The following is a 19,198-nucleotide window of genomic DNA, read 5'->3' as shown; positions in this document are numbered from 1 at the left end:
ACACAATAAAACTTTTTAACTTTTTTTTCGCTTTAATTTTTACTGTTTCTTTATTAAGTTTAACACGCTGAATACGAAAATCACATAATTTTTTTTTACATGTACTCACAAAAAAAGATATATATATTTTCACACATTTCGGTATTTATTACTCGTACGCAGAAATCACAAGTTCCAGGCGTAGTCACCCATCATCGCTTCATCCCACCTTCCCTGTGCTACAGAAATTTCTAGTCACAATTGGAAAATCATTTTTAAAAGTGTGAAAATTTCTACAGTTTTTGTTCATTTGCAATATACCGATATAGCGTAATTAATGATATAAGCTCAAAATTTACACTATATTTAAAATTTTAAATATACACTAAATCATTGATTCTACATGAAAATAAATTGGAATGCTTCTTCACACAAGCTTGCATTGTTTAGTATTCACATGCGTATGAATGGAAGTTAATGGGATGAAAGGTGTAGTGCGACCACCCCATAACTAATAGAACTTGGCATAAGTTATATTAGTAACTGAAAAAAAGACAAAAAAAGGCTTCCTGACAATTTTGAACAATCATTTTCTATAACATTTCCAATCATTTATTAATGGAAAATTATTTTTAAAAGTCCATGTAAAACGAGATTACACTTGAAAAAAGTTTGAGTCCAACATGCTGGGTTGTTTTCACACTTTGTTGGGTCAAATATGAACATTTTCTGGATTCATTTTGGACCCAACGATGGGAAAAAAATAACGCTGCATTTTTTATAGTGCACGGTTACCATTCCCATAAAGACAACATTGTTATGTCTCCACAGAAACGTGTAAATTAAACATAAAACATACACACACACTATCAAGATATGCGGGGAAGTAATAGTAGTAAAATCACTACAAATACGTGTTGAGTAATCCATGAACCACATAAAAATGGAGTAATACCTTTCCATTGATGGAGAGCACAAATACAAAAAAGCAAAAGAGATTGACTGAAACAGATGAGAGTAAGCAAGCAAAGTCTGTTTTGTGTTAAAAGATAATGCAAGACCAGATCTGTTGGCTTTTTCTTAGCCATGACACCCGGCTAATACCACCTCATCTCACATTAGCAACATCCACACTAGCAGCCATCACTAGCGGCAACACGCCTCCCCGAGCCAGAGCCCCTCCCAACCCGATTTCCGTTTTGCTTCCACCTCTTCTTGTTTTTGTTCCTTCTGGCCAGCGTGGGTGTTTTTTTGACAGGGCAACAACCCCCCCCACCCCCCCCACCCCCGGGGGGCGCCCCTGTAACATGAGCGAAGAGGAGTTCTGGAAGGAGGTAGATGGGAGCAACGTGACTCAATACAACAGCATTTACTTCGGCGGCGAGGAAACCTAGATGCCCCGGTCTTAAAATACAACACATTCCTGCTGCAATTCAACCACAAGTCTGATTAACAGGCAGATGAATATGTAAAGCCTCTGCCAACTTTCTCTCCATCTTAAATGACTTGTGCTGCCTGAAATGTTTACAGACATTAACCCACAGGGAGGTCACTGATGTGACATGCTGGATGGGCAAAAGCTCTGCAGAACCGAGACTGAGCGCATATGATAAATATGATCCCTCACGGCTTAGCGTGGAGATATGGGCTCTGGAAAGGATTGTGGAGGTGGTCTCTTTTTATACCACAACTAGGACTGAAAATGAATTGTTCTCTCAACATCCTCGGAGAATCTCGATGGGAAACCAAAAGCATAAAAATAAATAATGTGATTCTAGCAATCATCCCAGATTTATATTTGCAACAACCGGGGACTACAACACAAACCGCTAACAGGTTGGCAGCCAGGTGTTATGGGATCACCACAATGACAGTCGTTCCTGGAGCAACAGTGGGAAAGAGAAACCCGAGCGCTCGGATAAAAATGCATCACCACGGAGGCCGAGGACAACTCTGAGAAACAGAGGGAGAGAGAGGGTGACAGACATCTAATACTAAACATCTCAATACTAGGATACAGAACATAACATTCAAGGGTTACAAAGTTATTTCAAAGACTTTAGAAATTCACCAGTCTACAGTTAGGCAAACAATCTACAAATGGAGACACTTTGGGACTGTTGCTACTCTACCAAGAAGTGGGCGCCCAGTCAAATGACACCAAGAGCACAACAAAGACCCATCAATGAGGTAAAGAAACAACCCCAAATGACAGCCAAAGATTTGAAGGCATCATTGGAACTTGCTAACATCTCTGTTCATGAGTCTACAATACGTAAAACACTGAACAAGCAGGGTATCCACGGCAGGATACCACGAAGGAAGCCACTGCTTACTAAAAAGAACATTGCTGCACGCCTGAAGTTTGCAAAAGAGCACATTGACACTCCACAGCGGTATTGGCAAAATGTTTGGTGGACTGATGAAGCTAAGATTGAACTATTTGGAAAAACACACAGCACTACATCTGGCGTAGAAAGGGCACGGCATATCATCATGAAAACATCATCCCAACTGTAAAGTATGGTGGAGGAAACATCATGATTTGGGCCTGCTTTGCTGCATCAGGGCCTGGCCAGCTTGGAATCATTGAGGGGAAGATAAATTCCCAAGTATATCAGACAATTCTTCAGGATAATGTGAGAATGTCTGTACGTCAGCTGAAACTGTGGGTGATGCAACAGGACAACGACCCAAAACACCGGAGCAAGTCCACAACAGAATGGCTTCAGGAAAAACAAAATCCACCTTTTGGAGTGGCCAAGTCAGAGCCCAGACCTCAACCCAATAGAGATGCTATGGATTGACTTGAAGAGGCCATACACATGAGACGCCCAAAGAATATGACAGCTAAAGCAGTTCTGCCAGAAAGAATGGGCTAAAATTCCTCCTCAACGATGTGCAGGTCTGATCCACAGCTACAGGAAGCACCTGGTTGAGGTTATTGTTGCCAAGGGGGTCAACCAGTTATTAATTCTAAGGGTTCACTTACTTTTTCCACTGCCATGTTGAATGAGTGTGTTCAATAAAGACATGAAAGATCAGATTTTTTGTGTTATTATTTTTAGACACATTATGTTTGTCAATACCCTTGACTTAGATGAAGATCAGATCACATTTTATGACAAAAATATTCAGAAAACAATGAAATTCCAAAAGTTTCACATAATTTGTCTTGCTACTGTATGCATGTATAAAATGTTAAGAAACATCACCAGTTTGATGTTCAATGTTAATAGTCCTTATATGAATTAATAACATTCAGAAAGTTAAGAAATATTCATTTAATCTTCAGCATCTGTATAAACTGTAATAATCGGCTGTCGGTGGAGAAATCTAGTATCGGTGCATCACTAGTAAATACCAATAAGGATAACTAAGCAAAGTCAATTTTGTTTAGTTACACTAAAGAGATACATAATGGCCGTCGATGAAGAATAATATTTCAATTTGTGTAAATTATATCTAAAGTTGATTTTCATTTCTTTGGTTAAACTTTTTTTTTAAACATACTAACAGTAAAAACACTAAAATAATAAAAAAACTCAAAATCACTAGTTCTTCAGAACAGTATTTTTTATTACATGGCTGCTTTTGAAATAGAAAAATACAAAAATGGCAGTTTCCCTATAGTTGATTGAAGCACCTTCATAGCTGATTAGTAGTACAGATGACTGGGCAGTGAATAACAACTCAATCCATTTACAGTTGGGTACAATTAGGCTGGAGACATTAAACCAGACGTACAGCTTTTATATACAGTACAATACATAGGTGAACATGCTTCTCTGTGCATTGTGCGTTTAAACACTAAGTAGGGAATTTATAGAATTATTACATTTTTATTACCATTACCACACATATTCAACACTAGATACACATAGCCTGAGAAATACATATCCATAAATACAGTTTGTTTTTGTTTTATGATTTCAGCTTTGTTTTACTGGTGTTAATCTATTGATTTGGAGAATATACTCTGGCGCAAATGGAAAGAGAAATACTGCTCATAAAAAACACTATGGCTAAAATTATAAACTTCTCTGGTATACAAATTTTAATTTCCCACATTTATGCTTTTAAAATAATATGGTTATTTAAAAAATAACATATTCAGGTCATTCGTTTAAATACCTTCTTGAAATACCTTAGATACCTTTTTAAATACCATCTGGAATCATCATGGCACAGAGTTTGGGTTAAGAAGGTACATTTACAATTAAAAGTGGTTTTTCACCAGCTTCATATTTTCATACTTAAGATGTTAAGGTTAGACCAAAACAACATTCAATTCATGCCCGTATTATTCTTCCAAAAAACATTAGTTTAAACATCAAAAAGCAACACGTGAAAGCATTTCACCCTCAACAAAGCAAATCAATCATTGAACGATAACTCATGTTAAAGGTGTCAAGTGTGAAATGTAGAAGAGAGCTGGAGAGATGCCATAGCCGTGTCAAAAGGTCAAAGGCTGTGACCTTTGATCTAAAACAAATGCCAACTGGATAAGGAAGAAACACTCAGAGGAAAACCAGCATACACAAATGTACAGTCTGCATGCCCAAGAGGAATAATGCGGTGCAGAACAGGAAGACTGTGTATGTCCAAACATTTGAACCTTTATGTGGCAAATGGTAACTGACGAGTAGCTTTCTACTGCCACCCGATGGTGTTTTAAGACAAAGCATAATTTCAGCCTCCATTAACGGGACTTCACTGTAAAGTGAAAAAGAAATGTGCAAGAAAATATGCAAAAAAAACTGCTGCATATATACATGGAATAACTACAAAAACTGACGAGAATATATACATTTTGAAAGTAGAGTGAATAAGGTCCCCAAGTGGAAACTGCATTTGGAATGCAAATCTGGAAGTTTTTGGAATTGCACAAATATTTTTAGAATGATTAAATATGTTGCTATGCAAAATAAAAGTATTCATGTATGAATAGCAATCTGAATGACCTATTTTGAGCCAAGCAAAGCAATGAGGATGAGCAAGGAATGTTAAAGGTTAAGCATAGTTCCACTAAGGCTTCAGAAAACCTTAGTAGTCAAAAACAGCTGCCACGACGAACATAAGAGCTAAATATTGTTATACTACAAATGTAATGTCACTGTTGCAGTAAAAACACCAGGCAAAAAGGTGAGTGAGCTTCAGTTTAAAAAGCAAACGCTTTCAGATAGCACCTATTATCTAGGCAAATCACATGGCTGACAAAATGAGGAAGGGTTCAGTAAGGTACTGGCACAATGACAGTATGCACATGAATGCATAGACCTGTATGTGTGTGTTTGTTAAATGGTGTCTTTATGACGGTTGTGGTTTGGCTGTAAAGGCTCCACAATAACTAAACACATGAACACTTATAAAACAAACTGTACAAAGAAAACAGACAAGTAGACAAAAATAAATCTATGTAATTAAGGAATATCAATAAAAATCTCGTCGGCTTATGGCGGCTGAATTTAAAAATGCCTTGAATACAAAAGTTGTAAGATTTCTTATGAACCCCAAACCCCAGTTTAAAATCATAAAAAAATAAAAACGGATATATTTTTTCACACATACTTGCCGACTAATTTCATTCAAAGAAATACCAATTTGGAGAGCGTGTGCATTTATGCACGGTCTGAATGCATCCTGAACACAGGCCTTCTAATGCGCCTGTTATTGTGCTGAGGCACATGAATGCCATATGGAATCTGATTCGATTGACATCACTATGTGTTTGCGCAGGGCGGGTGACGGATGTGCAAGTGTGGCCGCTGGGCTCCCTGCCACTGCATAATAATCAGTTGTATAGGCAGAAGTGACGACTCCTTGTGGAGTACGTGTGTGTGTTAGTTGTTGGGGCAGTACTTAGGGAAGAGGTAGAGGTCTTTACAGAGGGAGCTGGTGAACTCCGACATCTCTTTACAGCGGTGATGAGCTGAACCAGGTGCGTATCCCTCTCTGCATTTAATCTCACCATTCACCTACAGAAAAGAACAGACATATTAACCCGTTATATGTGCGCAGTTCCAGCTCTAAAATCTGATTGGACGAGCCACTGGCATCATGTGAATGCACATCAATAAAATTCGAGACAAAGCAGTTGTAATCAGTTGACCCTAATAACACCAAAGTGTCTTACCTGCACGAGTATGTCAGACATGTGTGTCTCATTGGCTCTTTGTCTGATGGCTTTGTTGAGTTCCTGAATGAACCAGGATCCTTTCTTGGTGTTTCTCATTGCAGCGGTGCCTGAAACACACACACATCATCATTAATCTGTACTGTTCATCAAGTCACGTATGATGGACTGATAATGAAATTCCTTAGAAGAATAAACATCAAAATTTACACACTGAAACCTTTGAGGGTGGCAAAGCCGCAGACCATATCTGATCTCTGGGGCAGTTTGACTCTCAGTCTCTCTCTGTCTTTCGCCTCTCTCTCTTTGGCATCTCTCTCCTCCTCTCTCCCAGCATCCCTCTGTTCACAGCCTGGCGATTGAGTCCTTTCGTGGCCATCCAACTGATCCACACCGTTGTCCATCTCATCTGAAGCAGGAAGAAAATAACACACCTATATATTTGACACCTACATAACCATCACTTAACCAACATAAGGAAGCTAATAGCAAATAAGTTAAAATTTATTTGCCAACAAACTGTATTATGCATTATTTTTCTTAACCCTTATGTGGTCTTCGGGGTCTTTTCGACCCGCAAATGACGTTTGTTAAAAAAAAAATGTTTTATCTTTGTCCGAATGGCATGAGACTTTGTACAGCGGTCAACACTTTCAAGATCTACAAATAAAAAACATGGAACATCATCTTGATTTTATGTCACACTCATGGTCTTGGGGGTCTCTGGACACCCCACTTAGAAAATGGACAAAATTCATTCTCAAAATCAGAAACAAAGCATAACACACAGACCGAAATTAAGTGGCACACTTCCAACAATGCAAAAAAAATGCACACAGAGAGAGAGAGATCCCAATAAGAGAGAGAGCCAAATCCCAATTAGAATTTGGCTGAAAATATTAGAATCAATAATTGAACCGATTGCCCTCTATGGAAGTGAAGTGGGGTCCGCTGACAAATCCAAATCAAGATTTTACTAAATTGGAAAAACATCCAATTGAGAGCCTGCATACAGAATTCTGTACAAATCTCTTAGAAGTGCACCGGCACACAACAAACAATGCATGCAGGGCAGAATTAGGCAAATATACACTAATCCTAAAGATAGAAAAAAGGGCAATCAAATTCTGGAAGCATCTCAAACACAGTGACCCTCACTCGTATCATTCTAAAGCCCTGAAAGACCACGAGATGAGCAAAGAAATGTATCCTCTCTGTCAGCTGGTCCAGAGCTTCAGTCCTGATGTTTCATTCCTAACATCTACTGATGCTCTCAACCACAACAATACTGACAAAATCAGACTCAACCAAATTACAACACAAATGATACAAAACTATATCACTCATTGGGAAACCCAAACAAAACAACAAAGTAAAAAGCAATGTTATTTGGCCCTTAAAAGAGAATACAGTACGGCAGACTATCTGTACACAGTGACAATGACCAGAGACTGTGTCCACACTGTGATCTCAACAACATTGATACGGACACTTCCTAACAGAATGCACAAAATACACGGACATACGGACAATGTTTTATGGAAAAATCAAGTCCATACACCAGACGTTTGAAAGTCTGTCAAATGATGAGAAACTGGCGCATCTGTTAGGAGAACACAAGGACTGCTGTGTGTTAGCTGCAGTGTTAATTTCGTTGATGAAAACTACGATGAAAAGTATTCGTTAACGACATGTTTTCACTGACGAAAACGAGACGATAACTAAATAAAAATGAATGCATGATAACTAAATTTGTAATAAAAATATACTGACATTTTCGTCAACTAATAAAAACGAGACGAAAATATTCTTGTCCCACCTGGCGGACATCAGTTTGCGCGCATGTGCTTATCTCATATAAACGGTATAGAGAAGTCTCTGGGAGAAGGGGAAGCACACACATGTATTCTGTGTCTCCACGCGGGTTACAAAGCGTCTTATTTTCCTTCACGATCGCCGGTAAAACGCCGCAAACTTGAAGCGCGACTGCAGGCGAGTTACCCCAAAACACATTACAAAGGAAGCTCAAGTGTTTTTATATGCCTATGTTAACTTAACACGAGCTGCTGCATAACGTGAAATGCAACATGAAGTCAGCAAAAAGAAACCAGCGCTGTCCTCTACTGATTATAGAAGTGATGAAGTGAGTCAAACTGTACATTCGAACCAAGTATGTAACATGTTTGCATGACTAAAGAAATGTAATACAATTTATATGAAAGCTATTTCTCATTCATTGCTGTATCAGGCAAAGACAGTGCAGCTCTTTCTTCAAAGAGACATGCCATGAGCCAATAGCCTTTGAGTGTGAGCCCTGTCAGAGCGTTTCATTGGTTGAATGAACACGCCCTACTTAACAAGTCAATTGAGTCAAATGGGATTGAATGAACTGGAACATGTCGTTAATGGTCTAATATTCTGTGTTCCAACAATGCAAATCTAGTTACTGAACTTTTCTGAAAAATAAAGGTAATGACCTGGTTTAATTTCATTCTAAGGTGAAGTAAATTATGTCAAAACAGTTGAATCTTTGTATGGAACATTTAATTACACCAAGTAAATGATTTAAACCATTTAGATTTTAGTAGACTAAATATAATGTATATTTATTCGACTAAAATGTTTTTCATATTTCGTCGACTAAAACTAGACTAAAACTAAAATGATGGGGATGACTAAAATGTGACTAAAACTAAATTGCATTTTCATCAAAAGACTATGACTAAAACTAAATCAAAATTTGCTGTCAAAATTAACACTGGTTAGCTGCACAATATGTGTCTGCCTGTCATAACAAAAGAGAAAACAATGAATCTGCCCTGACCTGATGTTTCCAATATATGTACATAGGGCTGGGCGGAATGACAGAATATTCTGTTACCGCGAAACAAAATGTCAACCGTAAGAGATTTTTCTATTCCGTGTATTCCGCGGAATGTAAATAAGTAGGCGTGGTTAACTCGGCGCTCTGCAAATTAGGCGCTATTCTGGAAAAAACTAATGAATTAATCCACCCGTAACAAATGAACATATCAAACATTCTTTTGACCTTCTTTCAGTCTGTAGTTTAGTGATCCGCTCCAGTCCGGCGCTTCTCTCACCCGCAGTGCTCGTGCAGGGATCTGCACCAGCATTTAAAAAAGTTCATTCTCAACACGTATTTCAGAAGTAAGGTTGTTTTGAAAAGCTGTTAATAGTTTTATAAAGTTTAACTTCAGGCGAGCCAAGGTGAAACTTACGTTGAAATGCGCGATGATGCTAGCGAGCGCATGAGCGCTTTGATGTGACGCGCTTCTACCTCGTTTTGGGAGACGCGTGAGGAGTCACCAGAGACTCGCAGTGCAAAAACAAGCCCGAGAATAAACAAACCTAAAGACGAGTCGCAACACACTAAAATTGCTCATCTAATAGAGAGTGAAGAGCGATAAAGACCTACAGTACAGACCCCATGAACACCAGTTTATAACACTAGTCATATACTGTACTCTCATTGTTTGTGCATATTCATACTTTATTGTTATATATGTTGTCTATCTTCCTACTGTATACATATGATATAGCCAGAAGATAAATATGAATAAATAATACATCTGATTATCAGAACTTAATTTGATATCTTTAGTACATTTTCATAACTTGCCTACATTTTAACTATGGTGAGCATTTAAATGAACTGTAATAAATAAATTTGTTAAATCAATCTAAGAAAAATGAGGTATAAAATATAGAATTATAATGGGAGATTGTTTCATGAAATATATCGTTACCGTGAAATAAAATTACTCATTCCATGAAATAGATTTTTGGCCATTCCACCCACCTCTATATGTACATAACATTATATTATTATATCCCTTTATTCTGCTACTTGCATGTATATTTTGCTTTTGTAAATCTTTGTTTAAACTATACTCTATTTCTGTTTTTACATATATTATAAAGCACTTTAAGTTGCTCTACATGTATGTAGATGTATTTTTTACTGCACAAATGTGGAGTAAAAACATTAATAAACAGAGTAAAATTACATTTGTTCAAAGAAAAACAATTATTTTGTTACAAAATTACACTTTGTTGCCTGGGGTCTCTAGCGACCCCAAAGACCATGAGTGTACACCCCAAACGAAGACCGCATAAGGGTTAAATAACACAGATTTTATCTTTATGAAAAAGGTGTTATTTAGCTGTTAAATGTTTGATTCTAATTGTTGACTGATAGTTGTGCTAAAATGTTACATTATTTTCCAAATTACTTTAGTTATTTAGCCTAACCATACGTCCTGATATTACAAATGAACCACAGCAACAAAATAATCAACCAAAGCAAATATTTCTATGTTATCCTAAATTAAAGGGATAGTTCACCCAAAAATGAAATTTCTGTCATCATTCACTCAGCCTCATGTCATTTCATACCTGTATGAATTACTTTGTTCTGATGAACACAGCGAAATATATTTGGAAGAATGTTAGCAATTTTCAATTCTGTGACATCATTGACTACCATAGTAGGAAAAAATGAAATGGTAGTCAAAGGTGCCCCAGAACTGTTTGTTTTCCTAAATTCTTCAAAATATCTCACTTTGTGTTCAACAGAACAAAAAAGATACCATTTTTTTCCCTACTGTGGTGGTGGATGATGTCACAGAACTGAAAATGGCTAACATACTTACAAATATCTTTCTTTGTGTTTAACAGAAGAAAGACGTTTATATAGGTTTGAAACAACCTGAGGGTGAGTAAATGATGACAGAAATTTCATTTTTGAGTGAACTAGCCCTTTAAGTTTAATATCTTTTGAAAGCAGAGAGTGACCCATGCACACAGACGCCTTGTTGTTAACAATATCTTGTTACTTAATATGTAAAATGCACAAGCCAGCATTACTATTTTAATGTGCACTGTATAGTATGCGATACTTGCAACCAAGATATAAGCAGAAGAATTGACTCTGGACCACTGAGTTCATAGACATCAATGTATAACCCCGGGGTGTTCATTATTTTTCAAGAATTCAACAGTCCACCATCAATTATTCTATTCATGCGTGTCACCAGTCACCACTTATGATCTGCTCCTGGAGAAAAAAAACTTCTGAATCAAATACTCAAGAGAGCCATTTAATAAATATTTAACTTCTCTCACCTCCTCGACAGGCCTGAATGAAAAACATCTTTGGCTTGTTCTGTAGCAGAGGGCACCGGGCGTTATCAAATACCTCAAACACCCAGTCCAACTGAGAAACACAGAGAAAGTGTTGAAACTCTCATAGTGAGCAGACGTTACAGATTGAATTCAAAACTCAGACTGTGCGTACCATCAGAAGCTGTCCGTCAGTGCCGTAGATTGATCCTTCAATACCGTGAGACAGCAGACACACAACGCAGCAGTCGTACTCTGCATGTTCCTGACGCTGGGCGAACTGCTCTATGCACAGGCGCATTGCCTGAAAAAACACCGAAAATCAACAAATTCTTAACCTAGCAAATATATAATTTGCTTCATGAAACAACCTGATGCTTCCATGCATCTTTCTCACCTCTGCTGTGAGGTCCTTGCGCAGACTGACTGTGAAGTCCAGCTCTGTAAAAAGCCTTCTTAGAACCTCCTCATCCACCTCTCCTCCCCTACGGACATCCAGATCTGGGTTTAAACGTGAGTCAAACCTCACGTTGCTCAGAACCAGGGCCAGACCTCGGGGACTGGAGCGCATCGGGTAAGCCTGGGAAAACAGGATACATTTGCATAGATGTTTCGCAGTGTGTGTGTATTCAAGTAAGTACACGATTTAAAGAGGGTTTGTGTGCCTGTACCTGTGATTTGCGAGATTCATAGAATTCAGGTGTGCAAGGGAGTACAGCTGTGGTGATGGGGCAATCTGCATCCAAACACATCTCCATGGATTCTGAAACACAAAATCAACCACATTTTGCTGAGATCTGCAATGATTTACAGCTTAACAATGTTTTTTTTTACTTTAGTAATTCGAGGTGGCATTAAAGGGACAGTTCACCATAAAAAGAAAATTCTGTCTTCATTTACTTGTTCCAAATCTGTTTAAATTTCTTTGTTATGATGAACACAAAAGAAGACATTTTGAAGAATGTAGGAAAGCAAACCGATCTGGGGCCATTTTGACTACCATTGTAATTTTGCCTACTAAGCTAGTCAATGGTGGCCAAGAACGGTTTGGTTAAGCATTCTTCCAAATATCTTTCTGTGTTCATCACAACAAACAAATTAATACAGGTTTGGAACAACTTGAGCATGAGTAAATTATGACAGAATTATCTTTTTTGTGTGAAATGTCCCTTTTAAAAGTCTTCTGCACATGTACACAAATGACACCTCACCATGAGTTCGGGCTCTTTTCGGAGGTGTCACACATTCCTGGGTTGGAAGACTTAGCGAAGGCTCAGAATACCTTTTCTATGCAAACAAAAAAATTAAAACACATACACAAAATTACTGCATGTGCACCATACTGAAAGCTGAAGTCTGTTTGTTTTCTATTGTTTAAGGGGAGAGTCTGTACTTGTCTGTTTGGTTTTGGTGAAAAGAATCACTGCTGTTTGGGTGTGGTGATCTGGTGCACTATATGGACGTAACAGGTCTTTAACTCCCTCTTTAGTACCACTCTATGTCTCTATTTCACAGACCCATCTCTGATCTCGGTGGGTGGGTCGATTTCATGTGTCCTGTGTGCTCATACATATCACCCCACACCTCCATTCATCTCTTATTGTCTAAAGGTCCCGCGTGTTTCATCAGAAATAACTTACCTTACATGCCTGATTTCAGCCAAATGTATTCTTTTTATAGTAAGTGCATAAAGCATAAACAGCTGCATTAGAAGATAAAGATTTAGAAAAGGAATCTACAAAGTGTCTCGATTCAGTAAAGCCTATATGTATCTCTGCCCTGGTTCTCCTGCTCTCATGAGATGTGCTTAACTGTGATAGGACACGTTAGCTGGCCTCTTCCAGGCAGGTGATTCCTACAAATCTGTACATAAAGAAACCTGTCGAGTCAGTGTAACTGGGTGTGATCGTGATTTAAGTATAAGTGCCAACTCACATCTTTCTCTGCGAACTGCATGAGCAATCGGCTGAGGTGATGTTGCTCTGTTTCACTAAGAGCGGCGCAGAAGCTGTGAAATGCCCGAGGGCCACGTTTAGGCAAAAGAGCCAACAGATGACAGCTCTTGCTCTGGGATGTTGTCTGAGCCTGAATGACACAAACGGAAGTAATAGATAATTGCGTTACATCAAAGTAGCCAACAACACACCCTCAAAGAACTTTACACTTTATTCACCTGGAATACGTTTAAAAGTGTACTAATTTACTTTAATGTAAGCTGGCTGCTAAAATTTCTTTGTTCTGCTTAACACAAAGGAAGATATTTGGAAGAATGTCAGTAACTAAACAGATCTCATCCCCCATTGACTCCCATAGCATTTATTTTCCCTACGATTACAGTAAATGGGAAGGGGGAGATCTGTTTCGTTACATTCTTCTAAATATATTTCTTTGTGGTCAGCAGAACAAACTAATTTATACACGTTTGGAACAACATGAGGGTAAGCAAATAATGACAGGATTTTCATTTTTGGGTGAGCTATCACTTTAAATGAGTGCAGCAAATGTGCAAAATCAATATGGATCATTACAAATGAACAACTACTAATATTTAGCAACATTATTGCACTATAAATATATCATAGTGCTATAAAATAACTCGATAATACAGGTTTGCATACCATAATGGTCTCTGCCATGTTGTCTGTAAGAACTTCATCTCTCTGCAGACACTGAACCAGCAGATCATCCACCACCATCTCTTTACAGAGAGTGACCGAGTTTCTCCTGAGGGCCAGTCTCTCCCTCTCTTTCATTCCACACTCTCCCAACATGATCAACCTTTGAGTTTGCATGCAGGTTCAAGACGAAAGAAAAGACAGCCATATTAGTCACCAAACCTACTAGGTCCCTGTATGCATATTATTTTTCAAAAACATGACAGTTATCAACTATTAAAAATATAACAGGTATATTACAACAATTATTAGTATACTTAATATTCGTTTTATATATAAAATTGTTTTTAGACTATTCATTCTTATCGTCCTCAATACTACAGCGAACTACAGGTGAGGGGCTGTGTGACATCAACTCGCGCTGCTGTTAGCTTAGCATGCTAATCACAACAAAAGAGACACCTGTCAATAATTTACACTCACGAAACCAAATTCATGATTAAAAGCAGGTCAGCTACTACACTTCAACTCATACCTAGTTTTCGTTCCTTCCCGAGACTGGTTATGAGGCTGACAACCGATAAGAATATAGAAATTAAAAACAATATCGAGCTACACGACACTGTTAGCTGTCATGTGTTAGCAGTTCATGCGAGCTTTGTTATCATTATCGCAGAATTTATCCTTTTAAAATATTCTCGGTCGTCGTCGTGGGTGAGGATACACGCGGACTTCTGGAGAAATCGTTTGGAAAATGGAGAGTATTTTAATAACTGACACTACAACGACTGTCTCTGTACAAACTTCCGCGGGCGATCGTGGAGTTCAGCAGCCAATGGACACGCGTGTGAAGATGATTGACGTGATGTATAGCCTATCGCACGATTGTCCGCCCACGAATAGGGGCGTATCTATGTTCATCCCATTTCATTTGAAATTTGAAACTTGTAACACACACATCGTTTATACTTAAAATATTAAAATTAAACCCCTGCATTTGACATAATTTAATCATATTTAAATATTTATATAATTATTGTTATTTGTGCACATGATAACACATTTATCTCATGTGATAATCATGTATCTGGTGTCTATTTCACCAGAGTTCTATTAGCATTACCTCTTGCAACTCTAGTAAACGTTGTGCTGGAAATGTTTTCAAAGACGTATTAGTAACCAAACTTTATTTATATGTACTTACAGTGTTATTTTTACACTTAAGTTTAAAAGAACAAGCAGTAAAAACAGGAAAGTCATTCTTCTGCACAGGCCTGTCTCTCATAAAATGAAGTAGTTTGGAGTCATCAGGGTGTCATAATTCCAGAACATTGCCACTCTGAGAAGTGCTTGCATTACAGTAGACCAACTCTCCAATGATACACAAAAATACAGCATCCTGTATGGCTTAGATGTATAACCGTTTCAGCTCTGATCCTTCTGATTTCTTAAATAAGGCTATAATCTATGCCTTAAAATCAGGGCTGTTTAGGTATAAACAATGAAGTCTCACAGTATACATGCTTAAAAGGAAGGTGCTACAAATGGTTCTTCACAGCGATGCCATAGAAGAATCATTCACTCAGGTTCTTACTTTTTTATAGTCTAATGTAACTTAAAACAGAACAATTCTGGAAAATGTAGGTTCTTCTATATGGCATCATGAAACACCTTTGTTTAAGAGTGTAGTGTATAAGTAACTTCACTAAAATCACAATCAAGCTCCAAGATTCAGTGCAGTAAAACACACAAAAAATGATGAAGCTTTAACAGAAAAATATACTGCGGCTCTATCAGTTTGAAATTTTGTCCTGTGGTTTCCAGTAAGGATTTACAGTGTAAATATACTGTATAAAAGCTGACACCAGCAAAAAAATCATATTAACATAACATTTATAATGTAAAGTACAGTCACATTTAGTTTCACTGCAAACTCTTAACTGTTGTCAAATAACAGTGTGTGCCATAATAGATTCTCTCTGGTCAGGACATACGTTTTAATAATCTGTAAAGCTGCTATTTTAGTTAAATGTTTTATACCACTTAACTGATAATATTTCAAAATAAGGGCGTAACAGACTGAAAGAATGAAAGGTGTGTTTTGTGTTTTGTGCTCTGGTGAGGACCGCACTGTATCTTCACAAAACACAAAATTTCACAACAAACAACAATCAGGAATTTTGGAATGGTAAAGCAAAAATGTGCGGAGTAAAACATATGTGAATGTATAGCGTTCAATAATTTTTCACCAAATTTCAATTACTTTTCTAAACACCTAGAAATCAAAGCAACAAGTTTTCAAATATCTCAGTTTTTTTCTAGTGGCTGGTGGAGCAAAAGCTTAAAAACTTATTTTCAGTTTTGTCAAACTCATGTTCATATGTAAAACTGGACTTAAGGGCTTTAATTAAACTAAAAAAAAGTACTTGCTTGTAATGAAAACAGGGCCCGTGTTGCGTGGTGATGATATTCTGTTATAAACATCAAATATATCTGGTCTTTGGACTTTTGAAAACTAATTTCCAACTTTAGACAATCAGCAATTTGAGGGATAAATACAGAATAAGTGCTAATGGAAGGTTAAAAAAAAGAAAAAAAGCGAAAACAAACAGAAGCACAAACGAACACGCCTGAAATGAACATCCCTCTTTGGGTTTCACGACTTAATAACTGTCCAGCTATTTTTCATTGGTTGTTACAATTTGGTCACATGGGGAGTAAATGGTCATCCCTTTCCTCCGGCTCCTCTTCAATAGGTTCAGTCGCCACACCTCTATACGTAGGTGGTTCTTCTCTGTTACCACGAGAACGACAAACAAAATCACATCCATCCTGTTGGGATACACAAAGTTTAAGTAAACATCAGGAAAAACTTCAGTAAAACTTCACAAAGGGAACGAAACAGGGATTGTATAGTGCATTTGTAATTACACCTACAGCAGACAAGTTGCCGAACTCTGACCAAAAGGCATAGTTGGGGAACTGGTCCACTCCCTTGGCTCCAACCACCAGTCGCTGATAGAGGAATCCACCAAGAATATATACAGACAGGCAGCAGAATACACTATGAACAATGAAATAAGATTGAAGGTGATTAAATGCTCAAATGGTCTAAGGTCAACCAATGTGATGAACACGCTGCTGTAACTTTGTTTTCAGACACTCACACAATGAGGAATATGGATCCAGCGCTGAGTTTGGATGGGATTACAGGACACACTGCACTGGTGTCCAGCTCAAATAAGTAATAACAGTCCTCTTGCTTTTCCCTGTCTTCCAATACCACTGAGAATTTACCCTAACAGACAGACATACAAAGGAATCAATGCTGAAAATAGTTAGCGAGTTGAAATGATAAGGTATTGTTTTATAGTGATGTTGACAGGTCAAGATGTTTTGTTGACACAGCGCTAATGCTTTAGCACTAGTACCTTAGTATCTTTGTTGCAGGAAATCATAATCATGGCTTTTCTGGCCTCTTTAGAGCAATGACTCTCATATTTCTCTCCTCCTTCATAGATAAGCAGAATCCAGTCACCTAAGGAGAACCAAGGATAAAAAATAAGTTATGAAAGCTGTCACTTGGAAAAAGTTCTGTAGTTTTGTAAGATGTGCAAGACCGTTGCGAATGACTAATAAATACATTTTGTTGCACAATGCTTGAAAAAAGCCCAACTCAAACATCAAACATGAAAAATACACCAAGTGTCCAAAAAAGCTCCAATGTAACATACTTCCTCCAATAACTCGTGTTTGATTGTAGTTTCCAATTCGAACCTTCGTTCCACTGTCTTTCAACTGCACAAGGCCTGCGTTTGTCAGTCCATCCACATCACCACACACCCGGAAAGTGTAGGAATATTTTTCTTTTTCATCTTCAACAGCCACGGTAAAGCTGTTTAGGGTGAATAAAGAGAGTTATGCAATCTGCAACATTAACAAGATCAGCACAGCATCCACATGAGACAGAATGACTCAGAAATGTGGTGTACTTTTCTTGGGTGAGAGGCTCTAGTAGACGGAGCGCTTTTTTCGCTGATTCACTTTCTGAAACCAGCTTGCACTTCTCTATGTTGTCTTTCCCTCGCACTCCTCCGAGTAGTAGGAACAGGGGGGTGATTATTCTCATTGACAGCCACATGACACCTGATGGATAAAGGCAATGCATTAAGTAACCTGACCAGCAACCAATATGTTCACAGAGAGAGACATAAAAACACAGAGGCCTGATCTTATTTAAAGCCACTTAATATTGAGGTCACTTCTGGATGCCTAAAAATATATTAGCATGACTTATTACAACTACACTTTTTTAATTGTTTTAACGTAGTTCGTGTAAGTAATGAGCCAAAAGATAATGAGTAACGTTAACTTTAGTTAATTAGCATAAGTTGCCATCCCTCAATGTGCATGGAATTGAATCAATGCAAAAAGTTGAGCACAGACATACCTTTCAAAGTGCTCAGAAACCGTACAACTGCGTTCACCGTAAATAAATAAAAGTGAATGCGTGTAAACTAGTTGCCTAGTTGTGCCCGCGGAGTCTTGGGATGTCAGTTTCTGCCTGTCAAACTGTCACACCAGCGTCCTTAAACAACGCTAAACAACATCTCGTCAACAGATCTGCAGGGTGTCGACTTTGAGACGTTGAAAAAATAAAATTCTGAGTATGTTCGCGTTAAACGGATCGCATTAATTAAAGGATTCGATGGTTTCTGTTCAAACGCGGAAGTGAAACTAAACAGGCGCCGCATGTGACTGAGCGTCGGACGGAAGCTGGTCTGCTGCACGGGATTATGGGAGATTGAGTGCGCGATCACACGGACGGCGATTTTGAACCAGTTACAGGATGGATGAGCAAGTCAGTTTTATACAACTGTCTCTAAATCTGATATCTGAAAAGGGGCATGTATGTCAATTATTTTTAAGTTTAAATGCCATGCAACTCTTGAAAAGAGTGCTCTTTTGGCCCGTGTTTGAATGCGACGGGGATCATCTCTCCTGTATCCCCTTGGGATATTGATCATTTAAATTTCAGCATGGCCAGGTCAGTATTCAACATTTTACAGTTAACCCTGGTTTTATGGTAGTAAAAGTGTAGTAACCGTGGTTTGCCCTTTGTATAACCACAGTAGGCTACCAAAGGTAAACTAGCAAAGCCATGGTTAATGTGTTGTTATGGTTGTCATGGCTTAATTGGCTGTCTTTTATTTTCGTAATGGTTCATAGTTTGCTCTTTGGTTTAACGTCTAGACTGAACATGGATATATGGTATCAAAGATGAACAAAACCCTTAAGACAAAATTCTAATGGATTTAATGATCAT

At 38.0% G+C, this 19,198-nt stretch overlaps 2 protein-coding genes across 4 annotated transcripts; both read right to left on the bottom strand.

Annotated features, from left to right (window-relative positions):
- Nucleotides 1-3,543: 3,543 nt before the first annotated feature.
- casp2 (caspase 2, apoptosis-related cysteine peptidase) lies at nucleotides 3,544-14,694 on the bottom strand. Of its 3 annotated transcripts, none has more exons than XM_057340764.1 (11): nucleotides 14,408-14,694; nucleotides 13,876-14,035; nucleotides 13,193-13,342; nucleotides 12,469-12,544; nucleotides 11,929-12,020; nucleotides 11,655-11,837; nucleotides 11,433-11,561; nucleotides 11,261-11,351; nucleotides 6,330-6,524; nucleotides 6,116-6,225; nucleotides 3,544-5,957 (listed from the first exon to the last, which is right to left on the bottom strand). In XM_057340764.1, the coding sequence occupies exons 2-11, from the start codon at nucleotides 14,026-14,028 to the stop codon at nucleotides 5,823-5,825; spliced, it is 1,314 nt and encodes a 437-aa protein (XP_057196747.1). In that variant the 5' UTR covers nucleotides 14,029-14,035; nucleotides 14,408-14,694; the 3' UTR covers nucleotides 3,544-5,822. The 3 variants fall into 3 exon arrangements, with proteins under 3 accessions (XP_057196747.1, XP_057196748.1, XP_057196749.1); XM_057340765.1 differs by having other exon boundaries at nucleotides 6,336-6,524; XM_057340766.1 differs by having other exon boundaries at nucleotides 5,843-5,957; nucleotides 6,326-6,524.
- A 347-nt stretch (nucleotides 14,695-15,041) lies between these two features.
- m6pr (mannose-6-phosphate receptor (cation dependent)) lies at nucleotides 15,042-18,645 on the bottom strand. The gene is made up of 7 exons (XM_057339420.1): nucleotides 18,323-18,645; nucleotides 17,865-18,018; nucleotides 17,607-17,767; nucleotides 17,304-17,410; nucleotides 17,040-17,170; nucleotides 16,810-16,936; nucleotides 15,042-16,704 (listed from the first exon to the last, which is right to left on the bottom strand). The coding sequence occupies exons 2-7, from the start codon at nucleotides 18,011-18,013 to the stop codon at nucleotides 16,579-16,581; spliced, it is 801 nt and encodes a 266-aa protein (XP_057195403.1). The 5' UTR covers nucleotides 18,014-18,018; nucleotides 18,323-18,645; the 3' UTR covers nucleotides 15,042-16,578.
- Between the last annotated feature and the right edge of the window lie 553 nt (nucleotides 18,646-19,198).

Source organism: Triplophysa rosa, linkage group LG8 (assembly GCF_024868665.1).
Source record: "Triplophysa rosa linkage group LG8, Trosa_1v2, whole genome shotgun sequence".
NCBI classification, from domain to species: Eukaryota; Metazoa; Chordata; class Actinopteri; order Cypriniformes; family Nemacheilidae; genus Triplophysa; species Triplophysa rosa.
This window is presented reverse-complemented; position numbering and strand designations above follow the sequence as displayed.

Excerpts from the sequence above, each read along its gene's own strand:
- casp2 (XM_057340764.1), bottom strand. The coding sequence starts at position 14,028 with ATGTTGGGAGAGTGTGGAATGAAAGAGAGGGAGAGACTGGCCCTCAGG. Across the intron at positions 13,343-13,875 it reads ACATGGCAGAGACCATTATG|GCTCAGACAACATCCCAGAG; the intron begins GTATGCAAACCT and ends TGTGTCATTCAG. Across the intron at positions 6,226-6,329 it reads TGCCACCCTCAAAGGTTTCA|GCACCGCTGCAATGAGAAAC; the intron begins GTGTGTAAATTT and ends TGTGTGTTTCAG.
- m6pr (XM_057339420.1), bottom strand. The coding sequence starts at position 18,013 with ATGTGGCTGTCAATGAGAATAATCACCCCCCTGTTCCTACTACTCGGA. Across the intron at positions 17,411-17,606 it reads AACACGAGTTATTGGAGGAA|GTGACTGGATTCTGCTTATC; the intron begins GTATGTTACATT and ends GGTTCTCCTTAG. Across the intron at positions 16,705-16,809 it reads AGTTCGGCAACTTGTCTGCT|GATGGATGTGATTTTGTTTG; the intron begins GTAGGTGTAATT and ends GTATCCCAACAG.